We start from the raw sequence: 23,072 nt of genomic DNA, 5'->3' as shown, positions 1-23,072 counted from the left end.
ATCAAATTTTGCTTTAGCTTGATCTGAGATCAGGATGGCTACCCCTGCTTTTTTGACTTCACCTGAAGCATAGTAGATTTTGCTCCAATCTTTTACCTTTAACCTGCATGTATCTCCCCGCTTCAGGTGTGTTTCCTGTAAACAACATATTGTAGGATTCTGGCTTTTAATCCATTCTGCTAACCGCTTCCTCTTTATGGGGGAGTTTACCCCGTTCACATTTATGGTTAGAATGACCAATTCTGTATTACTTGCCATCTTGTTAACCCCGGTTTATGCTTTTCTCCCTTCTTTCCCCTTACCCCCCTTCCCAGTATTAAGCTTGTGAGTACCACTTACTTCTCACAGCCCTCCCTTTTTAGTATCCCTCCCCCTGCCTTAGAGTTCCTCCCCCTATCTTACCCCTTTCCCTCCCAGTTCCCGTATTCCCTTCCACTTAGCTTATTCCTTCCCTTTTCACTTTTCCCTTTTCACTTTTCAATGAGGTGGGAGAAGTTTCACCATAGATTGATTATGTCTAAAATTTTTCTCTTAAAGCCAATTCTGAAGGCAGTAAGTAAGTAAGTAAGTAAGGCACTATATTCATCCCCCTACATTCTTTCTCTCAGATATAATAAGTTTCCTTTGCCTCTTCATGAGATGTAATACCCCCACTTTACCCTTTTTCTGATACAATGTCCTTTCCACATCTAGTTTCTAGAACAAGATATACATGTACTCTTTATACATCTTTATAGCCGAAATATAGTTCCCAAGATTAATCTTTACCTTTTTAGATTTCTCTTGAGTTCTATATTTGTAGATCAAACCTTTTGTTAAGTTCTGGCTTTTTCATCAAAAATAGGTGAAATTCGCTTACTTCGTTGAATGTCTATATTCTTCCCTGGAAAAAGATGCTCATTCTAGCTGGGTAAGTTATTTTTGGTTGCATACCAAGTTCCTTAGCCTTTCGGAATATCATATTCCAGGCCCTTCGATCCTTTAATGTGGATGCTGCCAGATCCTGGGTGATCCTTATTGTGGCTCCTTGATACTTGAATTGGGTTTTTCTAGCCGCTTGCAATATTTTTTCCTTCGTCTGAGGGTTCTGGCATTTGACCACTATATTCCTTGGTGTTTTGATTTTAGGATCCCTTTCAGTGGGTGATCGATGAATCCTTTCAATGTTTATTTTTTCCTCTGTTCCTATGACTTCTGGGCAGTTCTCTTTGATAATTTCCTGGAAAATAGTGTCCAGGCTCTTTTTTTCATCATGTTTTTCTGGGAGTCCAATGATTCTCAGATTGTCTCTCCTGGGTCTGTTTTCCAGGTCTGTTGTCTTCCCCAGAAGGTATTTCACATTTTTCTCAATTGTTTGATTTTTTTGGATTTGCTTGACTGATTCTTCTTGTCTCCTCGAGTCATTCAATTCCAATTGTTCAATTCTGATTTTCAGTGAAGTATTTTCTTCACTCACTTTTTAAAAATCTTTTTCTAATTGTCCCATTGAGTTCTTTTGTTCTGTGGAATTTTTTTCCATTTCGCCAATTTTGTTTTTTAGAGAGCTATTTTCTGTTTCCAGTTCACCAATCCTATTTTTCAAGGATTTTATTTCTTTATCCACTCTCTCTTTAACTGACTTCTCCAGGCTCTTTTGCCAAGCCTCCCATTTTTCTTCTAGCTCCCTTGTGAGAGCCTTTTAAATTATTTCTATGAGGTTCATCTGTGCTGAGGAACAGATGATCTCCTCCTTTGGGGATTCACCTGGAGACTGTCTGTTTTTAGTCTCCTCAGGATTTAGAGTCTGCTCTCTATCTGTGTAGAAGCTGTCAAGGGTTAAAGTCCTCTTCAGTTTCTTGCTCATTCTGTCTAATAATCCAAGACAGACTAGCAAAAAAAAAAAAAAAAAAAAAAACTGGAGTCTTTCTTTGGGGGAGGGGCTGGGTGTTGTTACCGAGCTTCCTCTATAGACTGCGGGGGGGGGGGGGGAGGCGAGGGGGGAGGGGGCAGCAGTGAGGCACTAACAGGACTGTGCTGGGCCTGTGCTCTGAGATCCCAGAGCGTGCTGAGTCACTGTGGGGGGGGGGGGAGGGGGGATCGGCCAGATCCCGAGAGACTCCAGCTATTTGGGGTTGTGTTCTTTAACCCTGGTGTTTTTAGTTTCTCTGCTGGGCTGCTGACTTGCTGCCGGAGCAAAGTATCTAATCCTATAGCGAAGCTCTCCCCGCAGAGACGGCTGCGATCACTCCCCACCCCCTCTCCAGTCTGCTCCCGTGCTCTCACTGCCACTGCCCGCTGCCTGCGCCCGATCTAAAACCGTCCCAGCCCTCCAGTAAAGGCAGACCTTTCTTGGCGAATCTCAAGGATGGCTTCTCTTGGTAACTATTTGTGGGTTTTTTTTTCAGTCAAGCATCACTTCAGAGGCTTGTAATGAAATGGATAGTGAGAGAAAGCGTGGAGCTTACACAGCTGTGTGCCTCCTCTCCGCCATCTTAACCAGAAGTCCCCTCTTTTGTTTATCTTAAATTAATTTTGTCTATAGCTTGTTTGTACCCAGTTGTTTGCTTGTTGTCTCCTTAAAAGCTTGGGAGCAGGGTCTGTTTTTCACCTATCTTTATATTCCTAGCATTTAGCATAGTGTCTAACATATGTTAGGCAGCTAGGTGGTACAGTGAATAAAGAGCAGGGCTTGGAATCAGAAAGGCATTTTCTTGAGTTCAAATGTGACCTCAGACACTTATTAGTTGCATGACTCTGGGAAAACCACTTAAACCTGTTTGCCTCAGCTTTTCATCTCTTCAAATGGGATCTTGAAGAATTGGATACACTTTAACAATTAATATATAATAGGTATTCAATAAATTCTTGTTTATTCACTGATAACAGAGTAATTTATTTTAAAAGCATATTGGTATCCTTGACTTACTACTAATTATATATTATGTGAAAGAATTTTCATACTTACTGACAGAGCTAGGCCTTGACAAAATTGTGATATTGGCAAGATTTGCTTTTGGTATTTCTCCTTTTAAAGTCCATTTTACTTCCTTTCAGTGCACAGTCTGGCCTACCCTTATCCTTGATTATATATGTTCATTTCACAATGCCTAATTCTCCCACACTGTTTTCTTTGGGAAAAAAGTAATTTCATAAATTTGTGAACATTGAGGTATTAGGTGCCTTATTGTATAAGAAAGAGGACATTGAGATATTAATACCTAATGTATGGGGTACTATAAACAATGAATTCTTTCTTTTCTATGATTCAGATCTCCCTCAATTTTCATGACTATCTTTTTGTATAACCCTGGATTTGATGAAAGGATAAACTAGTTGATAGGTTTTTCTCTTTGGCTCCTCCTGACACATTTTAAAAAGTTTACTAAGGTATTTGTGGGGGATATGGAATCCTCTAGGTTCTAAAACATTAGCATCTTCCAATAGTTATAGAGAGCGTTATATAGGGAAGAGCAAAAGATTTGAAGCCAAAAGTTCTGGGTTCAAATTCTGATTCTGTCACTCACTATTCTTTGAAAATAACTTAAATCTCTCTAGATTAGAAGGCCTATAAATCCTTTGGCAACCTGGATAAATCTGTTCATATCTGTTTTTTTTTTTTTTTTCTTTTCTTTTTTTCCAGGAACTGTTTCTTTCTGTGCTATTTTTAGGCACCAAGCTACCTGTGCCCAAAATTGGGATGCTAATTTTTATTTACACTGAATAAATGATAGTGCCATATTCTGAAACCTCCATGAACTCAATTATAAATTATAAATATAACTCAAATTATAAAATAACTCAAATCTTTCAAAATCTTTATGTTCAAAAGAACCAAGTTCAGGATTGCTGTACTTTAACTCGTACAATTGTTCTAATGAATGACATTTGGCAATTTTGTTTTGACAATTTGATGTAATTTATATGTGTGTCATCATATGAAACGTTCCCATGTTAGTCTCAGTTGTGAAAGAGAAACAGATCAAAAAGAGAAAAAACACAAGAAAATAAAGTAAGTGGGGAAAATATGCTTCAATCTACATTTAAAGCCCATCAGATCTTTATCTGGATATGTGTAGTATTTTTCTACATGAGTCCTTTGTATTTGTCTTGGATTATTGTGTTTTTGAGAAGAGTTAAATCATTCATAATTGATCATCACACAATGTTCTCATATTGTATACAATGATTTCCAATTTTTGCTCATTTCACTTTGCTTCAGTTCATACAACTCTTTCCAGGTTTTTTTCTAAAAATCTGCCTGTTCATAATTTCTTATTTGATGATAGTATTATATACATTCATATATCACAATTTAATTGAGACATTTACATAATTTTTAATATTCTGCCATCATAAAAAAGAATGTTGTAAATATTTTTACACATGTAGACCCTTTCTCCTGTATCTCTTTAAGATACAAACCTAGTGGTAGTATTGCTTGATCAAAAGGTCTGAATAGTTCGATTGCCCTTTAGACAGTTCCAAATTGCTCTCCAAAATTGTTAGATCAGTTCACAAGTCCACCAACAATTCATTAGTGTCCCAATTTTCCCATATCCTCTCCAACATTTTTCATTTTCTGTTTTTGTCATATTAGCCAATTTGATATGTGTGAAATCTCAGTTGTTTTAAGGATTTAAAATTGCATCACTAATAGTATATTTTGAAAAGAATATACTTAGAGAATATGGGTATTAGGTGAATTTGAATGAATGACATGTAAAAAAAATAAGTAATGAGAAAGAGGGTACAGAAGGCAGAAAGATGTAGAATGATGTAAATTATTTCATATAAAGAGGTACAAAAGACCATTTACAGTGGAGGGAAGTTGAGAGGGTAGACAATGAGCTTTACTTGAACCTTATTGTCATCTGTATTGATTCAAAGAGGGGATAATATTTGCAATCAGTTGAATATAGAAATTTACCTTATCTGGTAGGGAAAAAGGGGAGGACATTTCTTGGGAGGTGGGAGGGCAGAAATACTAGGAGAAAGGGGTAAGAGAAAGGAGGAGGGATGATAGAAGGAAGGACAGATTGAGGGAGAGGTTGTTCAGAAAGAAAACACGAGTGAGGAGGATCAGGGTGGAAAGTGAGAAAAAATATAAGCAGGAGAGATAATAGGATGTAGAGAAAAGCACAACTGGTAATTCTAACTGTGAATGTTAATGGGATTTGAACTCTTTCATAAAAAGGAAGCAGATAGCAGAGTGGACTTAAAAAAAAAAACAGAAATCATACAATGCAGTGATTATAAGAAGTACATTTGAAACATAGAGGTATACACAGAATAAAGGTAAATGGCTGGAGAAGAATATGTTATGCTCCAGCTAAAGTAAAAAAAAAAAAAATTAAGAAGAAGAGATCTCAGAAAAAACAAAAGCAAAAGAAGATATAATTAAAAGAGATAAGTTAGGAAACTACAATATATTAAAAATGTACCATAGACACTGAACTGATATCAAAAATAGTCACATACCAAGTGGTATAGCATCCAAATTCTTAGAGAAGCTAAATTAGCTACAAAAAAAAAAAAAAATAGATGGCAAAACTATACTAGTGGGGATCTCAATTTCCCCCTCTCAGAATTATATAAATCTAATCACAAAATAAACAAAAAAGAAGTTAAAGAAATGAATGGACTCTTAGGAAATTTAGGTATGGAAAATTTTTGAAGAAAAATTGAATGGGAATAGAATTATACTTTTTTCTCAGTGATACATGGCATCTACACAAAAACTGACCATGTATTACAGCCTAAAAACCTTACAATCAAATGCAGAAAGGCAGAAATATTATAAATATTCTTTTTAGATCATAGTGTAATAAAAATTACAAGCAACAAAGGGCCATGGAAAGATAGACTAAAAACTAATTGGAAATTAAACAACCTAATCCAGTGTGAGTCAAACAACAAATCATAGCTTATTTTTAATCAATTATTCATTTATTTATTCTAAATCAAATTAAGGGTAAAAATCATTAAATCAATAATTTAATCCAAGAGAATTATAATGAGACAACATAATTATGGGATGTAACCAAAGCAGTTCTTTAGGGAAATTTTATATCTCTAAATAGTTTCATGAATAAAATAAAGAGGAGATCAATGAGTTGGGCCTGCAACTAAAAAAGCTAGAAAAAAGAACAAAATTTTAAAACCTCAAATTAAATACCAAATCAAAAATTCTGAAATCAAAGGAAATATTATTAAAGTTAAAAGTAAGGAAACTATTAAACTAATAAATTAACTGCCAATTTTATGAAAAGCCCCAATAAAATAATTCCTTGTTTAATTTGATTAAGAAAATTAAATTATCAGTATCGAAAATGAAAAGGTTGAACTTAGCACCAATGAAGAAGAAAATAACACAATAACTACGAGCTATTTTGCCCAACTGCATGCCAATAAATCTGATAATCTAATCGATCAACATTTACAAAAATATAAATTGCCCAGATTAACAAAAAAAAAAATAAAATCCTTAAATAAGTAGTATTACTCCAGCTTTTGGAATATGAACCCACTATATGACAAAAACAACTGGGAAAACTGGAAAACAATAAGACATTAACTATGTGTAGACCAACATCTCATTCTGCATATAAAGATAACATAAAAATTGGTGCATTTTTACATATATCCATATGCATATATATGATTACATGACATCATTAACAAATTAGAAGAATAAGGAATAGTCAGATCTATAGGTAAGAAGAAAATTCATGATCAAATTAGTGATAGAGAGCATTCCAAAATGCAAAATTATATTTTGAATTATATTACATTAAAAAGTTTTTGTAGAAACAAAACCAATGCAACCAAGATTTTTTAAAAAGTGGAAAGCCTGGAAATACTCTTTATAGCTATTGTCTCTGATAAAGGCTTCATTTCTCAAATATATGAAGAACTGAGACAAATTTATTTTTAAAAATCATTCCCCAATTAATAAATGGTCAAATAATATGAATAGGCAGTTTTTAGATGAAGAAACCAAAATATTCTATAGGCATATGAGGAAATCTCTGAATCACTTTTGATTAGAGAAATGCAAATTAAATAACTCTGAGATACCATTTCACACCTATCAGGTTGACTAAAATGACAGAAACAAATAATGATAAATGATGAAGTGGCCACTAATGCATGGTCGGTGGAGCTGTGCACTAGTTCAATTATTCTGGAGAGCAATTTGTAATTGTGCCCAAAATATTATAAAAACTTTTCATACCCTTTGATCCAGCAATACCATTTCTTTTTTTTTTTTAATAAATATATATATATGCCAGGGTAATTTTTTACAGCATTATCCCTTGCATTCACTTCTGTTCCGATTTTTCCCCTCCCTCCCTCCACCCCCTCCCCTACATGGCAAGCAGTCCTTTACATGTTGAAAAGGTTACAGTATATCCTAGATACAATATATGTGTGCAGAACCGAACAGTTTTCTTGTTGCACAGGGAGAATTGAATTCAGAAGGTATAAATAACCCAGGAAGAAAAACAAAAATGCAAGCAGTTTATATTCATTTTCCAGTGTTCTTTGGGTGTAGCTGCTTCTGTCCATCTTTGATCAATTAAAGCTCTCTTTATCGAAGAGATCCACTTCCATCAGAATACATTCTCAAACAGTATCATTGTTGAAGTATATAATGCTCATTTCACTCAGCATCAGTTCATGTAAGTCTCACCAGTCTTCTCTGTATTCATCTTGCCAGTCATTCCTTACAGAACAATAATACTCCATAACATTTATATACCACAATTTACTCCACCATTCTCCAATTGATGGGCATCCATTCATTTTCCAGCTTCTAGCCACTGCAAACAGGGCTGCCACAAACATTTTGGCACATACAGGTCCCTTTCCTTTCTTTAGTATCTCTTTGGGGTATAAGCCCAGTAGAAACACTGCTGGATCAAAGGGTATGCACAGTTTGATAACTTTTTGAGCATAGTTCCAAATTGCTCTCCAGAATGGCTGGATGTGTTCACAATTCCACCAGCAATGTATCAGTGTCCCTGTTTTCCCACATCCCCTCCAACATTCCACATTATCTTTCCCTGTCATTCTAGCCAATCTGACAGGTATGTAGTGGTATCTCAGAGTTGTTTTAATTTGCATTTCTCTGATTAATAATGATTTGGAGCACATTTTCATATGTCTATAAATAGTTTCAATTTCTTCGTCTGAGAATTGTCTGTTCATATCCTTTGACCATTTATCAATTGAAGAATGGTTTGATTTCTTAAAGATTAGAGTCAATTCTCTATATATTTTGGAAATGAGGCCTTTATCAGAACCTTTGATTGTAAAAATGTTTTCCCAGTTTATTGTTTCCCTTCTAATCTTGTCTGCATTTGTTTTGTTTGTGCAAAAACTTTTCAATTTGATATAATCAAAATTTTCTATTTTGTGGTCAATAGTGATCTCTAGTTCTTCTTTGGTCATAAATTCCTCCCTCTTCCACAGGTCTGCGAGGTAAACTATCCTATGCTCTTCCAATTTGTTTATGATCTCATTCTTTATGCCTAGGTCATGAACCCATTTTGATCTTATCTTGGTGTACGGTGTTAAGTGTGGGTCAATGCCTAGTTTCTGCCATACTGCTTTCCAATTTTCCCAGCAATTTTTGTCAAATAATGCATTCTTATCCCAGAAACTGGTGTCTTTGGGGTTGTCAAACACTATATTATTAAAGTTATTGGCTGTTTTGTCCTTTGAACCTAACCTATTCCATTGATCAACTAGTCTATTTCTTAGCCAATACCAGATGGTTTTAGTACCTGCTGCTTTATAATATAATTTTAGATCTGGTACACCTAGGCCACCTTCATTTGATTTTTTTTTCATTAATTCCCTTGAAATTCTTGACCTTTTGTTTTTCCATATGAACTGTGTTGTTATTTTTTCTAGTTCATCAAAGTAGTTTTTTGGGAGTCTGATTGGTATAGCGCTAAATAAATAGATTAATTTAGGTATTGTCATCTTTATTTTATTTGCTCGCCCAATCCAGAAGCATTTAATATTTTTCCAGTTGGTTAGATCAGACTTAATTTGTGTGGAAAGTGTTTTGTAGTTTTGCTCATACAGTTTCTGATTTTCCCTTGGCAGATAGATTCCTAAATATTTTATACAATCAGTAGTTACTTTAAATGGAATTTCTTTTTGTAACTCTGATTGTTGGGTTTTGTTAGTGATAGATAAGAATGCTGATGACTTATGTGGGTTTATTTTATATCCTGCAACTTTGCTGAAGGTGTGGATTGTTTCTAAAAACTTTTTGGTAGAGTCTCTGGGGTTCTCTAAGTATACCATCATATCATCAGCAAAGAGTGATAATTTGGTTTCCTCATTGCCTATTCTTATTCCTTTAATCTCTTTCTCAACTCTTATTGCCAAAGCTAGCATTTCTAATACAATATTAAATAGTAACGGTGATAGTGGGCAACCTTATTTTACTCCTGATTTTATTGGGAATGGTTGCAGTTTGTCCCCATTACATATGATGTTTACTGCTGGTTTTAAATAGATGCTACTGATTATTTTAAGGAAAAGTCCATTTATTCCTATACTCTCAAGAGTTTTTAATAGGAATGGATGTTGTATTTTATCAAATGCTTTTTCTGCATCTATTGAGATGATCATATGGCTTTTGTTAATTTGACTATTAATATGGCCAATTATATTGATAGTTTTCCTAATATTGAACCAGCCCTGCATTCCTGGAATAAATCCTACTTGACCATGGTGCATTATCCTGGGGATGATTTTCTGTAGTGTTCTTGCTAATATCTTATTTAAGATTTTAGCATCAATATTCATTAGGGAGCTTGGTCTATAATTTTCTTTCTCTGTTTTCAACCTACCTGATTTAGGTATCAGTACCATGTCTGTGTCATAAAAGGAGTTTGGTAGGACTCCTTCATCCCCTATTTTTTCAAATAGTTTATAAAGCACTGGGGCTAATTGTTCTTTGAATGTTTGGTAGAATTCACATGTAAATCCATCTGGTCCTGGGGATTTTTTCTTAGGGAGTTGATTAATAGCTTGTTCTATTTCTTTTTCTGAAATGGGACTATTTAAGCAATTTACTTCCTCCTCTGATAATCTGGGAAGCCTATATTTTTGGAGGTAGTCATTCATTTCGCTTAGGTTATCAAATTTATTGGCATAAAGTTGGGCAAAGTAACCCCTTATTGTTTCTTTAATTTCCTCTTTATTGGTGGAAAGTTCTCTCTTTTCATTTTTAAGACTGCCAATTTGATTTCCCTTTCTCCTTTTTCTAATCAGATTTACCAAAGGTTTATCAATTTTATTGGTTTTTTCATAAAACCAACTCTTAATTTTATTTATTAGTTCAATAGTTTTTTTTTTTTTACTTTCTATATTATTAATTTCTCCTTTTAATTTTAGAATTTCAAGTTTAGTAATTGATTGGGGGTTTTTAATTTGGTCTTTTTCTAACTTTTTAAGTTCCAGGCCCAATTCATTGATCTTCTCTTTTTCTATTTTATTCAAGTAAGCCTCTAAGGATATAAAATTTCCCCTTATTACTGCTTTGGCTGCATCCCATAAATTTTGATATGATGTCTCATTGTCATTATCTTGAGTGAAATTATTAATTGTGTCTATAATTTGCTGTTTCACCCAATCATTCTTTAATATGAGATTATTTAGTGTCCAATTACTTTTTGGTCTATTTACACCTATCTTTTTGTTGAATGTAGTTTTTATTGTGTTGTGATCTGAAAAAAAAAAGCCTTTACTATTTCTGCCTTCCTGCATTTAATTTTGAGGTCTTTATGTCCTAATATATGGTCAATTTTTGTGTAGGTTCCATGAACTGCTGAGAAGAAAGTATACTCCTTTCTGTCACCATTCAGTTTTCTCCAGAGATCTATCATACCTAATTTTTCTAATATTCTATTTACCTCTTTAATTTCTTTCTTATTTGTTTTGTGATTTGATTTATCTAAGTCTGAGAGTGCAAGATTGAGATCTCCCACTATTATAGTTTTGCTGTCTATTTCTTCTCACAACTCTCTTAACTTCTCTTTAAGGAAGTTAGATGCTATACAACTTGGTGCATATATGTTTAATGCTGATATTGCTTCGTTGTCTATAGTACCCTTAAGCAAGATATAGTTTCCTTCCTTATCTCTTTTAATTAGATCAATCTTTGCTTTTGCTTGATCTGAGATAAGAATGGCCACCCCTGCTTTTTTGATTTCACCTGAAGCATAATAGATTCTGCTCCAGCCTTTTACCTTTACTCTGTATGTATCTCCCTATTTTAAATGTGTTTCCTGTAAACAACAGATTGTAGGATTCTGACTTTTGATCCAGTCTGCTATCTGCCTCCTCTTTATGGGAGAGTTCATCCCATTCATATTTATGGTTAAAATAACCAATTCTATATTTCCTGCCATCCTAATATCCCCAGATTATACTTTTCTTTTTCTTGCCCTCCTTCCCTTCTTCCCTAGTATTAAACTTATTGGTCCCACTAATGTCGCGCAGCTCTCCCTCTTTAGTATCCCTCCCTCCTCCCTTTGAATCCCTTCCCCTTTCTTGTACCCTTCCCTTATTACTCTTTTTCCTTCTCCCTTTTCCTCTCCCACTTTTTAATGAAGTGAGAGAGGAATCTCTGTAAAACAAATATGTCAATTGTTTCCTCTTTGAGCCAACTCTGATGAGAGTAGGATTCACACAATGTTCCTCCCCCTCTCTAATATATATGATAGGTCCCTCATATATATGATAGGTTTCCTTTGCCTCCTTGTTGCATGTAGTTTCCCTCTTTTTATCTCCCCTCTTCCCTTTTTCTGACACTATCCCCTTTCCATTTCTACTTCCCTTTTTTATGTTATATAGATAAAATCAAATTATACATATGGTTTTTATGTATATTCACAACAGAAATACAGTTCTCAAGAGTTCCTTTTACCTTTTTCTACTTCTCTTGATTCCTGTTGTTGAAGATCAAATTTTTTGTTTAAGTCTGGTTTTTTCCTTAGAAACAGATGGAATTCCTCTATTTCATTAAATGTCCATCTTCTTCCGTGGGAAAAAATACTCAGCTTAGCTGGGTAATTTATTCTTGGCTACATTCCAAGTTCTTTTGCCTTTCGGAATATCAGATTCCAGGCCCTTCGATCCTTTAATGTTGAGGCAGCCAGATCTTGTGTGACCCTTATTGTGGCATCTCGGTATTTGAACTGTTTTTTCCTGACTGCTTGTAAAATTTTTTCTTTAGGCTGAAAATTCTGAAGTTTGGCCACAATATTCCTTGGAGTCTTTATTTTAGGGTCTTTTTCAGAAGGTGTTTGATGAATTCTTTCAACACCTATTTTCCTTTCCAGTTCTATTACTTCTGGGCAATTCTCTGATTTCCTGTAAAATAGTATCTAGGCTCTTTTTTTCATCATAATTTTCTGGCAGTCTGATGATCCTTAAGTTATCTCTCCTAGATCTATTTTCCAGGTCTGTTGTTTTTCCAAGTAAATATTTGACATTTTTTTCCAATCTTTCATTTTTTTGGTTTTGCTTGACTGATTCTTGATGTCTCAATGAGTCAGTCATTTCTATTTGTTCAGTTCTGATTTTTAGTGAGTTATTTTCTTCATTAGCTTTTTTTACTTCTTTTTGTATATGTCCAATTGAGTTGTTTTGCTCTATGGAATTTTTTTCCATTTCACTATTTTTTTTTTTTTTTTTTTTTTTTTTAGTGAGTCATTTTCTTTTTCCAATTCGCAAATTCTGTTTCCCTGCACTTCTTGGGAGTTTTTCACCTTTTCCAATTCACATTTCAGGAAGTTGTTTTCTTTTTCCACTTTATCAAATTTTTCTTTTAGTGAATTATATGCCTTTTCTGTACTCTCTTGCATAGCTTCTCTTTCCTTTCCCCATTTCTCTTCTAGCTCTCTTTTAAGGTTTTGAATAGTCTCTTCTAGGAGAGCCTTTTGTATTGGAGACCAACAATCGTCTGGAGACTGTCTGCTGTTAGTCTCTTCAGGGTTGAAAAGCTGTTCTCTTTCTGTGTAGAAACTATCAATCGTTCTTTTGATTTTTTTTTTACTCATTTTGTTAAAGCCTGTAAGGTCTGCCTTCAGAGCCAGGAGGTTACCAGCTTCCTCTGCAGAGCAGTGAAAGGTATATGGATGGGTAGCTGTCCTGCCAACCGGCTACAAAAAGCAGTGAGGTACTGGAGTGCTCTGGGAAAGAGTTCCCCACCCGAAAGTTACTCAGGCCTGCAGGGCCGGGCTGGGAAAGTGCCCTTCAAAGAACCCCCACGGTGTGAGATAACAACGACTGCCTTGGGGCTAGATGCTGAGCAGTGAGAGTTTCACTTCCCAAGCCAAACCCTGCCCTGGGGCTATGGGTATTAACAGCTGAGCAGTGAATGGATTTGCAGGGACAGGAAGTGTCTGCCCCGGAAGTGCAGTCTGCTGGGGAGGTTCTATTGCCCCAGGCCAAGCCCCCCACTCTGCCGATTAGAGGCTGTCCAGGCTGTGCCCCCCTGCCGTGCAGATTAGTAACTGCCCCCGCAAAAGCTCCGAACTGCCAGATGTGGCCACAGGGCTGCGGTAAAGTCTGCCTGAGTCACTTCCGGGTTTGAGGGGTTACAGCCAGATCTCGTTAGGTTGTGGTGTTTTTTAGAGGACCCTCTGTTTTAGGCTTTAATTTCTCTGCCAGTTTACTGCTTCAAGGCAGAGTCGTTAGCCTATAGCAGAATCGTCTCTATAACTTCTTTAGCCACAGAGATCACCCCCGCCCCTGGTCTGCTCAGGATGCTAGCCTCTCGCTGCCTGGGCTAATCTGTTCCTGGCCCCTCAGGACAAATCTTTCCTGGCAAGCTTCCGCATGGACTTCGGCTGGTAAAATGTAGTGCTTCTAATCTTCATGAATTTAAGCAGTGAAGAGTTATTTTTAAGGCTGGATTAAATAGTTGGTTATGAAGGTAATGAGAGAGTTTAGAGAGTCGTGTGTGCCTGCTCCGCCATCTTCAATACTATTGCAAAGAGATCATAAAAATGGGAAAAGGACCTACATGTGCATTTTTCATGTGGCAAAAATGGATAGGAAATTTTTATTTACATTTTAATGCCAATTTATGGTATGCAGTTTTTTTGTTTTCAGTTTTTTCAAAAGAAAAAAAACCTATGAACTTAAGAAAATCAGCAAATATGAGCATTTGAATCTATAGAGTATCAAAGAGGATTAAACATGAAACTCTAAATTTCTTTTGATAAAATCTAAATTATATTTAACACAATGACTTTCTTTGCTTTTTTGTCCTTTCTGAACTTTATTTTTCTCTTTTGTGTATTTATAAAATAGTCATTGAGCTTCCTTCCTTCTCCCTCCCTCTCTCTTTCTCTCCCTCTCCTCCTCCCTCTCTTTGTCCCTTCCTCCTTCTTTCCTTCCCTCCCTTTGTCCCTCCCTCCTTTTCTCCCTCTCTTCTTTTCTCCCTTCCTCCCTCTTTCCCTCTCTCCATTTTTCTCTTTTTCCCTTTTTTCCTCCTTTCCTCTCTTCTTCTCTCCCTCCCTCCCTTTTCCCTTCCTTCCTCTCTCTCTCTCTCTCTCTCTCTTTTCTTCCCTCCCTCTCTTTCTCCCTTCCACTCTTCCTCTTTCTTTCTTTCTTTCTTTTTTTTTCTTTCCTTCTTTTTCCTTCTCCTTCACAATGTGAAGATTGGGTTAAAGAAATTACAAATGTTTAGTCTAGAATAAAAATTTTGTAGTTGAGAGAGTGAATCTAATATACTAATTCCTAAATGCCTGAAGAACTGACATGTAAAGGATAGCTTCTATTTAGCAGCATTAAGCTGCTGAAAGCAAGATGTAGAAGGAAAAACATACCTTTCTGTATCCTGTCTCATCTTGCAAGCTAAGCAGGATCAAACCTGGCTAGTACTTGGATGAGAAATTATAAAGTACATTGCCTTCTTTGAAGGCCATGATTGATAGACAGTTCTGTGCCACATCTTAAATGAATTCTAAAGTCCTTCAGCAAGACCTTGAGAGTATCCTTGAATCATTTGTCCTGATTTTCATATGAGCATTTATCTTGTGTGAATGTGGCTATGTGAATAGAAAAAAAAAAGGTAAATGTCAAATATTTGTGGAGTATTCCTTCCAGACCCTGGAGGGACTGAAGAATTCCATCTCATCATTTCCCACCCAGGTGTGTACATCTAGGGGCTGCTGAATGGTATCCTATGATTGGAAAGTAGAGAATGGACAGTGGAGAGCTTCTCCCAGATCTTCCCTCCAGGGCAGCAAGCTCATCATTCACGATGTTGTTGCAACACACTGGTCTTTGACTTCAGCATACCTTCATTCTACATAAGACATTTCCTGCCCTTCTTTTTAGTTGCTTTTTGTATGTTGCTTTAGGATTAGATTGATAGCTCTTTGAGAGCAAGGCCCTTCTTTTTCCTTTCTGTATATGCCCAGCACTTATCACAATTTCTATAGAAAGCTATGTATGAAAAACTGTTTTATCGCCCTACAGGATCCATGAAAGGGTTAAGCAATAAGTAATAAGCCTAAAAATTAAGGATAAGATTAAAATGTTAAGGATTTTAAATGCCAGAGAAGGCTATATTTGATTCTAGAAGTAATGAGATAATATTAGAGGAAATGAGATCATATTTGTAATATGATATAGTAGAATATAATATATAGTATATTAAATTATATGATCTTTATTATAAAGATTTGCTAAATGCTTTTCAGGGTTGTTCATCTTCCTTTGGTGTCCAGCCAATCACCCAACTTTTACCTGTGGCTCCAAGAAGAAGTAGCATGCATAATAGCCAGAGTCTGATAAAATCTGTCTTGGTAGACAGGCCAAACTAGGTTGAGGGGTAACCAACAGGATTTAAGCCCATTATTATGTTGGAGGATATTTATCCTAAATATGTGAAGACCTTCCCTAGTGTAACAGGCAGATGAGAAAAGTTTGTTCCAACAGCAAGAAGCAGGTACTGTGGAGCACTTAGAGTTTGGTTGGACATTGAAGATGCCAAGATCATCAACTACATTCTAGACATTGCCTGTCATTCTGTCTTATGTCTTGCCACTGGACTTTGACAACTCTAGAAGAGAGAGAGTGAGGCTGACAACTTTAAGTTACTCTGCCTCACTTCAGTCCAATTCACACACAAGTAAAGACATCATCCCATGATGTAATTGATCCTCTTTAAAACCCCAAAACAAACAACTTAGCACAGTACCTGTCACACATTAGTTAATAAATGTTGTAGAGATAGAACTAGTTGGATTTGACAACTGATTTTGAATATCAGGATCCTAATGTTGTTAAGGAGGCTTTATACCTGTATGACATTACATAAAATGAGAAAAAAAAATTCCTTTAGAAGTAATGAGGCTTCTGGGAGGATAGGAATATTTTACCTAATAGGTTTGTCCATTTTTTTTCAATAAGTTTCTGACTCTTATCTTTCTCCTTTTTTCCTTACAGGATGTTTCTCAGGAGATAATGATCACCTTTTGGCAATTCATCAGCAGAAGAGTGGAAAACCTGTATTTATCTACCACCATGTACAAACTATTGAGAATAGTTTGGACACAAACCATGAAAAAAAATATAAACACAGCTTCCATTCTCTTCATATACAAACAAGCAAACGACACCCTGGCATAACTGTTAAATCCACATTTCCCAAACCTGTCTATGACTCCTCTCTCAACTTGTTGGCAATGACTGGTCAAGATCTGGAAGTGGAAAACCTTCCAATCCCTGAAGCAAATGTAATCATTGTGGTGAGTGGTATTTTAAATTATTTCTGCTATTCTTGTTTTCTTTAGGAGGAGAGAAGGGTGATGAGAGGAATAACTTGAAAGGACTGGTTCATTGATGTCATGATTCACAAGGTAACTTGGTGGGATTGTTTCAGGAAATGATTACTATATTTATAATGCATAATAGCTTAGGCTAAGTGATAGTTAGAAAGTTCAAATAAGCAGACTAGTCTTGCTCTTAGTTTCAGCAACTCAGCATTCTCAGTACTCTTTGATAATCCTTGAACCCATATTCTAATTCTGATCTTCCCTCTGTCCTATCCAACAGAACATGGATTCTTAACCTTTTTATGTCATAAATGACTTTGGAAGTCTGGTGAGGTCCATGGTGATGTTTTTAAATTTGAAAGAAACACAAATTTTCAAAGATTGGTGAAAATAAATATGTTCCAAATGAACAGATCCCCAACCTCACTTCCATTTCCCCAACATACCATTTGTAGAGTTCATGGGAATTCATTGATTCCAGGTTTTTAAAAACTCTTGAGTTGAAGCTGCAAAGTAATATAGACATTGAAACCCTTAATTGTTCATCTTAAGAAGTTTCATTATTTATTCAATCCAGGAGAGCTGAATGAAAACATGTTTCACAGGGCACTTCCTTGAAAAGATGATCTTGCAATAACTTGAATAATCCTATAGTCTCTGCCATCCCAACATAGGATACTCTCTCACAAAATTATTTTTCTCTTTCTACACAATCTCTGGCCACAATAGTGGTTTTGAGCTTTTGTCTTTTTTCTGAATAAGTGAAAACATGATTTCTTTGGGGAAATAGATAAACTTAGATAACTGAGTGACTTTGAAGATTATGTTGGCAGTGAGAATGTTTATACAGACATTTGGTTGTTTGTTGTGGGGGACTCCCTAGTCAGTTTCCATGGTTATTTTCAAGTTGACAAACTTCCTGATTGTCACTAGATATTAACAAAAGGGCAAATATATTGTCCAAATGTCTCAAAGAAAATCTTTCTCAATAATAATGAACATTAAGAGGGACTCTGAGATACAGATAGTATGCCTGATAGTTTTCCCATGCCTGTTATACTCAGAGAATGTCAAGATGATTGCAATCTGAATTCTTTATATTGCCTTGTATATTCCCTTGATATTAAAATTAAAGACTTCATCAGCATGGGCACCTCTCTGACACAAAATGTTCCCAAAATTAAAATTAAATTCCCTACATATAATTACATCTTTTTGGGGAAAGGCAGCTAGTTGGTGCAGTAGATAGTGTTCCAGACCTGGAATTGGAAAGACTTGAATTAGAATCAGGCTTTAGGCACTTACTAGCTGTATGACCCTGGGTAATCTCTGTTTAATTTTTAATCTCTGTTTGGCAAACCATCGTAGTATCTCTGCTAAGAAAGCTCCATGGACTCACAAAAGGTCAGAAACAGTACAACAATAATGATAACAAACAATAATGACATAATAAACAATAACAACAACAAATAAAACAAAAACAAAAACAAATGGCCCTTAGATTTGGTGCTTCCACAGAGCAGGAAGGACATAAATCTTGTCTTGCCAAATAAGCTGGACACTCCCAGTGGACATAACCAAGCATTCTTGCCCCTAAGTAGAAAAGGTTTTTCCCCATAGAAAGAGATTACTTGTATTTTATTCTTTCAAAGGGACTGTAACTGGCTCTAACCTATGGGTGGCCCAAGTCATGCAAAGCAGGCTCAAGTCAGGGGAATCAGGATACAAAAAGAAGTTTAATTTCAGAGTGAGGAAAATGACACCTGCAGGAGGAAATTCACCTCCTAGAATGAGGACTTCAACTTTGCTAATGCTGGGGCCACTTATATACATAAAAGGAATGATGCTTAAAAATAAGAGGAGATAAATTCCTCAGTGAACACTTTATGCTTGTCCAAGAAACACCAGAGGGTGATATCATCCAGAGTGCAAAGGATTATTTTTATACCTAGTTTAAGACACAGCTTATTAACTGGATTTTAGCTCTGAGAAACAAGGTATCTCCATAATATTTTAAAGTTCACAGAAACTCATTTTGTAATCAGGACAAAAATTAGTGAGTTTCAAGTCAAGGACAGAACTGAATAATTTTGAACATTTAGTTAAAAGAATGCTTATCTCTTGACTACACTATAAACTAATATTAGACTTCTTACACAAATACAATACGTAAGAGAAATGTGGATGAATGGTCTCAAGGTTGGTGCTGTTATTAAAGACAATACTGAGGCTTTAATTAAATATGGACTAGCATTTGGATAGCTTTTCCAGTTGGATACCTGTGCACACTGCTCAAGTGAGAACAGCAGAATGCCAGGGAAGAAGGAAATCTTATAAGATTTTACTTTGTTAGATAAGAAGAGAAGAGGAGAAGATAAGGAACTATAGGGGTAGGGATTTGTAGAAGAGGGAGCACATCAATTTGTGTGTACATTGGAGCTGTAACTAGGATAGAGTGTCTAGAGATTTGTATTTGACAAAAACGTAGAGGACTTCAACAGCACTTAATCTCTTTCTGTAGCATAGAAACAACCGAACTTTGCAAACAATAAAAGCTATTGTTTATATAGCACTTTATATTTTTCAAATGTGTTCTCATTTCATTGTCACAAAAATCCTGAGAGTAGGTCTATTTTTACCCCAGTTTAACAGATAAGGAAACTGAGGCTGAGAAAGAGTCCAGAGTCACACAGCAAAACTGGTCAGTTTTGGGGACCAGTTTTGAACCTAAATAATGGCTATGTATGCACATATTGTAAAAGGGTAGAATTATTTACAATAGAGAAGTACTAAAAGTTTTCTTAGTGAATAAAAGATATATACTAAGGACATGTCTTTCCCTACTATTTTTTGATCTAGCTCTAATTAAGAGAGTAGGAGCAATTGTTGTTGTTCATTTGTTTCAGTTATATCTGACTCTTTATGATCCCTTTTGGGAATTTTTTGGCAAAGATACTGAAGTAATTTGCCATTTACTTCTCAAGCTCATTTCACAGATATGTAAAATAAGGCAAGCAGGTTTAAATGAATTATCCACGGTCACATAGCTACTAATTGTCTGAAGATAGATTTGAACTAAGTAAAAAATTTGAACTGTCTTCCTAACAATAGGTTCAACACTATCCACTGCACCAACTAAATGCTCAGCAAGAAAAATAAGACAAGGACTAAAAAAAGAGGGCTTAAATAAAACAAAATTAACACTTTTGCAGACAATGTGATGGTTTGATTATGAAGCCACAAAGAATATCTCATACTAAATATCAAGATAAGGTTACAATAGGTATATATGATTTACACATAATGATACCATAAGCAAATTAAGAGAGCATGTGGAATGGTTTGTTTATCAGATAAGGGAAGAAATTAAGCCAAAGACGATATAGAGGACATTATACAAGGTAAAATGAATAATTTTGATTATACAAAATTTAAAAATATTTGCACAAACAAAACTAATGCAACCAAAAATTATAAGGAAAACAGAAAAGTGAGGGGGAATTTGTAATGAGTAAGTCTGATAAATTGCAAATCATTTAAATTTATAAAAACACAAGTTCAAATTTATAAAAATCCAATTGATAAATAGTCAAAAGATATAAACAGGCAGTTTTCAAAAAAAAAAAAAAGAAATGAGAGCTATCTATAGTCATATGAAAAAATGGTCTAAATTACTATTGAAAAGAGAAATGAAAATTAAAACAACTCAGAGGTAACACTTTGTGCCTATCATAATGACTAATATAATACAAAAATGGAAAATATTGGATGTTGGAGGGGATATGGGAAAACTAGGAAACTAATACATTATTGATGAATGTAATGTTCTGGCTAGCTTTCAGCAGAATAATCACCATGAGGAATAGTCAGGAATAAAGTCCGAAGTCTTTATTATCTCCTTCATAGTCTATCTCCTTTGCCTGGGGCCTGAATAGCTTTCTGGGGAACCTTCAGATAGGCCTTGGTCTTAATGGAGGAATGCAGAAGGCAGGAGAGCCACCAGGATGGTGGAAGATGGAATGTCTTCTAGTCCTTGTTGGTTCTTATATACTTTATTGTAATTACATCATTACAGCATACTGATTATGTGTGAAATTAGAGAATCATTACATCACCATGCTAAGTACTAAATATATATGTAAACTAGATAACCATTGTCTCATCAATCCTTTGAGTTAACACCTTGTTTCAAGTATACTTCTCCTGAGTTCTCTACTTTCTTTTCTCCCACTTTCTTTTGTTTTAGAACATAGGTGGTCACACCCTCCCTGACTTCTCAAGAAGGGAGGTGAAAACACCAAAAAAAGGGGATGATCACACCCTCCCTGATGTCTCAGGAAGGGAGATGAAAAGACCAAAGGGAAATGGGGAGTCAAACCAGATTTTGTTAGCGGGTTTCTAAAGGGTTTCACTTGAAAGAAGTATACATAAATCCATCAGCATGGGAGGTATTACACAAGCACATAGTAATATAACACAGGCTAGTAGTAATGTTAACAGACAACATGAATCAACATAGTGATATAACAAACAATATGAATATACATGTCCATAAGTCCTAGAAGGAGGGTATATAAATAACAATCACACACATACACTTCCTTCATCAGCCAAGAGATAGTCCAGAATGAATCTACTGTCCATCATTTCACATGTCAGAGAATCTAATGATTCCTGTAGATTTTGAAGTCCTGCAACAATCCTATCATGTCTCAGGGAATCCAATGATTCCTGCAGGTTTTGAAGCTCTGCAACAGTCTTATCAACAATTTTTGATGTTCATGAGTCAATTGCCATACACATTGGGTTAACAGTTATGCTTTTTCAGTGGCACATGTGATCAGAGAAGGAACCACCCGATGTTTCTTGAGTTTTCTCCTTTGTTTCGAGGTTTTTCACTTTTTCTGTCTTTCTCTGGTGGACAAGGTGAATACAGCTTGTTAGCACCCATCTTATTCCTTCTTCATCTGTAGCAAACCCTGTCCCCCAAGCAATTAACCTATTTGGTCCCTTCTATTCACCACTTTCTGAATCTCTCCACATCACCTGTTGATTATTTTGGAGCTGCTTGCACTGGATACTATCTTTCTGTCGATTATAAAAATCTGTATTCTCCCCAATTATAATCCCCTTTTCCCATCAGATTGCTTTTTGGCTGATTGATCATGACAGAGTACTGAACTTCTAAAGACTCTCAGGTGTAACCTCGGCTGCCATCATGCCCCACCTGTTTTTTGCATGCAGCCCTGGAGCTGGGCCTCACCTCTCATTTCCCTGAGTCAATCTACATTCTTAGGCCCAATGGAAACCTCTGTCGCATTTTGGACATAGGGTTTTGAGTCTTGTTCTCTCACCCTGTCGTCTCACTCTATCTCTATGCCAACATACTGGAGAAGTATACTTGAAACAAGGTGTTAACTCAGAGAAATTAATGAGACAATTGTTATCTAGTTTATGAAATGTTCTTGGTTTGGCTTCCTGGGGGGGGTCTCTTTGAGCAGCCTGCATTTCAGTAATCACCACAAGAGTAGCCAGAGGTTAAAGTCTAAATCTTTTATTATCTCTTTCAGTCTTGTCTCCTTTCTTGGGGCCCGGTTAGCTTTCTTAAAGGCCTTCTGGAGTCTTGGTTTCAGTGGAGAATCGAAGAAAGAGAGCCTGTCATCAAGGCGGTGTGAGATGAAGTGAATTAATCTGAATTCAAGGATTAGTGCTTCAGCCTCCAGCCACCATAAAGGTGGACAAAGGAATGAATCTGTCTCAGCCTTTGCTGGCTATTATATACTCCATTATCATAGGTGTGAATCTTGTGGAACTATATTAAGTACTAAGTACATGTACTGAACTAGAGAACTATTAAGCACCATGCTAAACTAGATAACTATTGTCTTTATCAATTCCACTGACTTAACACCTTGTAAGAATCCTTGTTTCAGAGTTCTAGCCCATAACAAGTTTACATATATACTTAGTACTTAGCATGGTGATATAATGATTCTCTAAGGCACACATAATCCATATGCTGTCATGATGTAATTACAATAAGGTATGTAAGAGCCAACAAGGACTAGAAGAGACACATTCCATTTCCCACTATCCTGGTGGTTCTCCTGTCTCCTGCATTCCTCCACTAAGAGCAAGGACTCAAGCTGGTCCCGAGATCCTCCAGAGAGCTAGTCTGGATACTATATTTTAATCCACCCCAATGTGGGGGTTCCAGAAAGCAATGGTATATTTTGTCACCCCCAACTTGGGGCCTCTAGAAAGCAGGACATT

The 23,072-nt window shown here is 35.9% G+C and overlaps 1 protein-coding gene across 4 annotated transcripts in view; it reads left to right on the top strand.

The window, feature by feature from the left end:
- Positions 1–23,072, top strand: part of PTPRR (protein tyrosine phosphatase receptor type R) — a 394,529-nt gene that overhangs the window by 26,250 nt on the left and 345,207 nt on the right. For all 4 annotated transcript variants that reach the window (XM_052000767.1, XM_052000768.1, XM_052000765.1 and 1 more), the window contains exon 2: positions 16,471–16,772. In XM_052000767.1, coding sequence (XP_051856727.1) covers positions 16,471–16,772 — 302 coding nt within the window. The remainder of the gene's footprint in view (positions 1–16,470; positions 16,773–23,072) is intronic.

The sequence above is a fragment of the Antechinus flavipes genome, chromosome 5 (assembly GCF_016432865.1).
Source record: "Antechinus flavipes isolate AdamAnt ecotype Samford, QLD, Australia chromosome 5, AdamAnt_v2, whole genome shotgun sequence".
Classification (NCBI taxonomy): domain Eukaryota; kingdom Metazoa; phylum Chordata; class Mammalia; order Dasyuromorphia; family Dasyuridae; genus Antechinus; species Antechinus flavipes.
The sequence above is the reverse complement of the archived record's forward strand: the minus strand, read 5'-3'. Positions and strand labels throughout refer to the sequence as shown.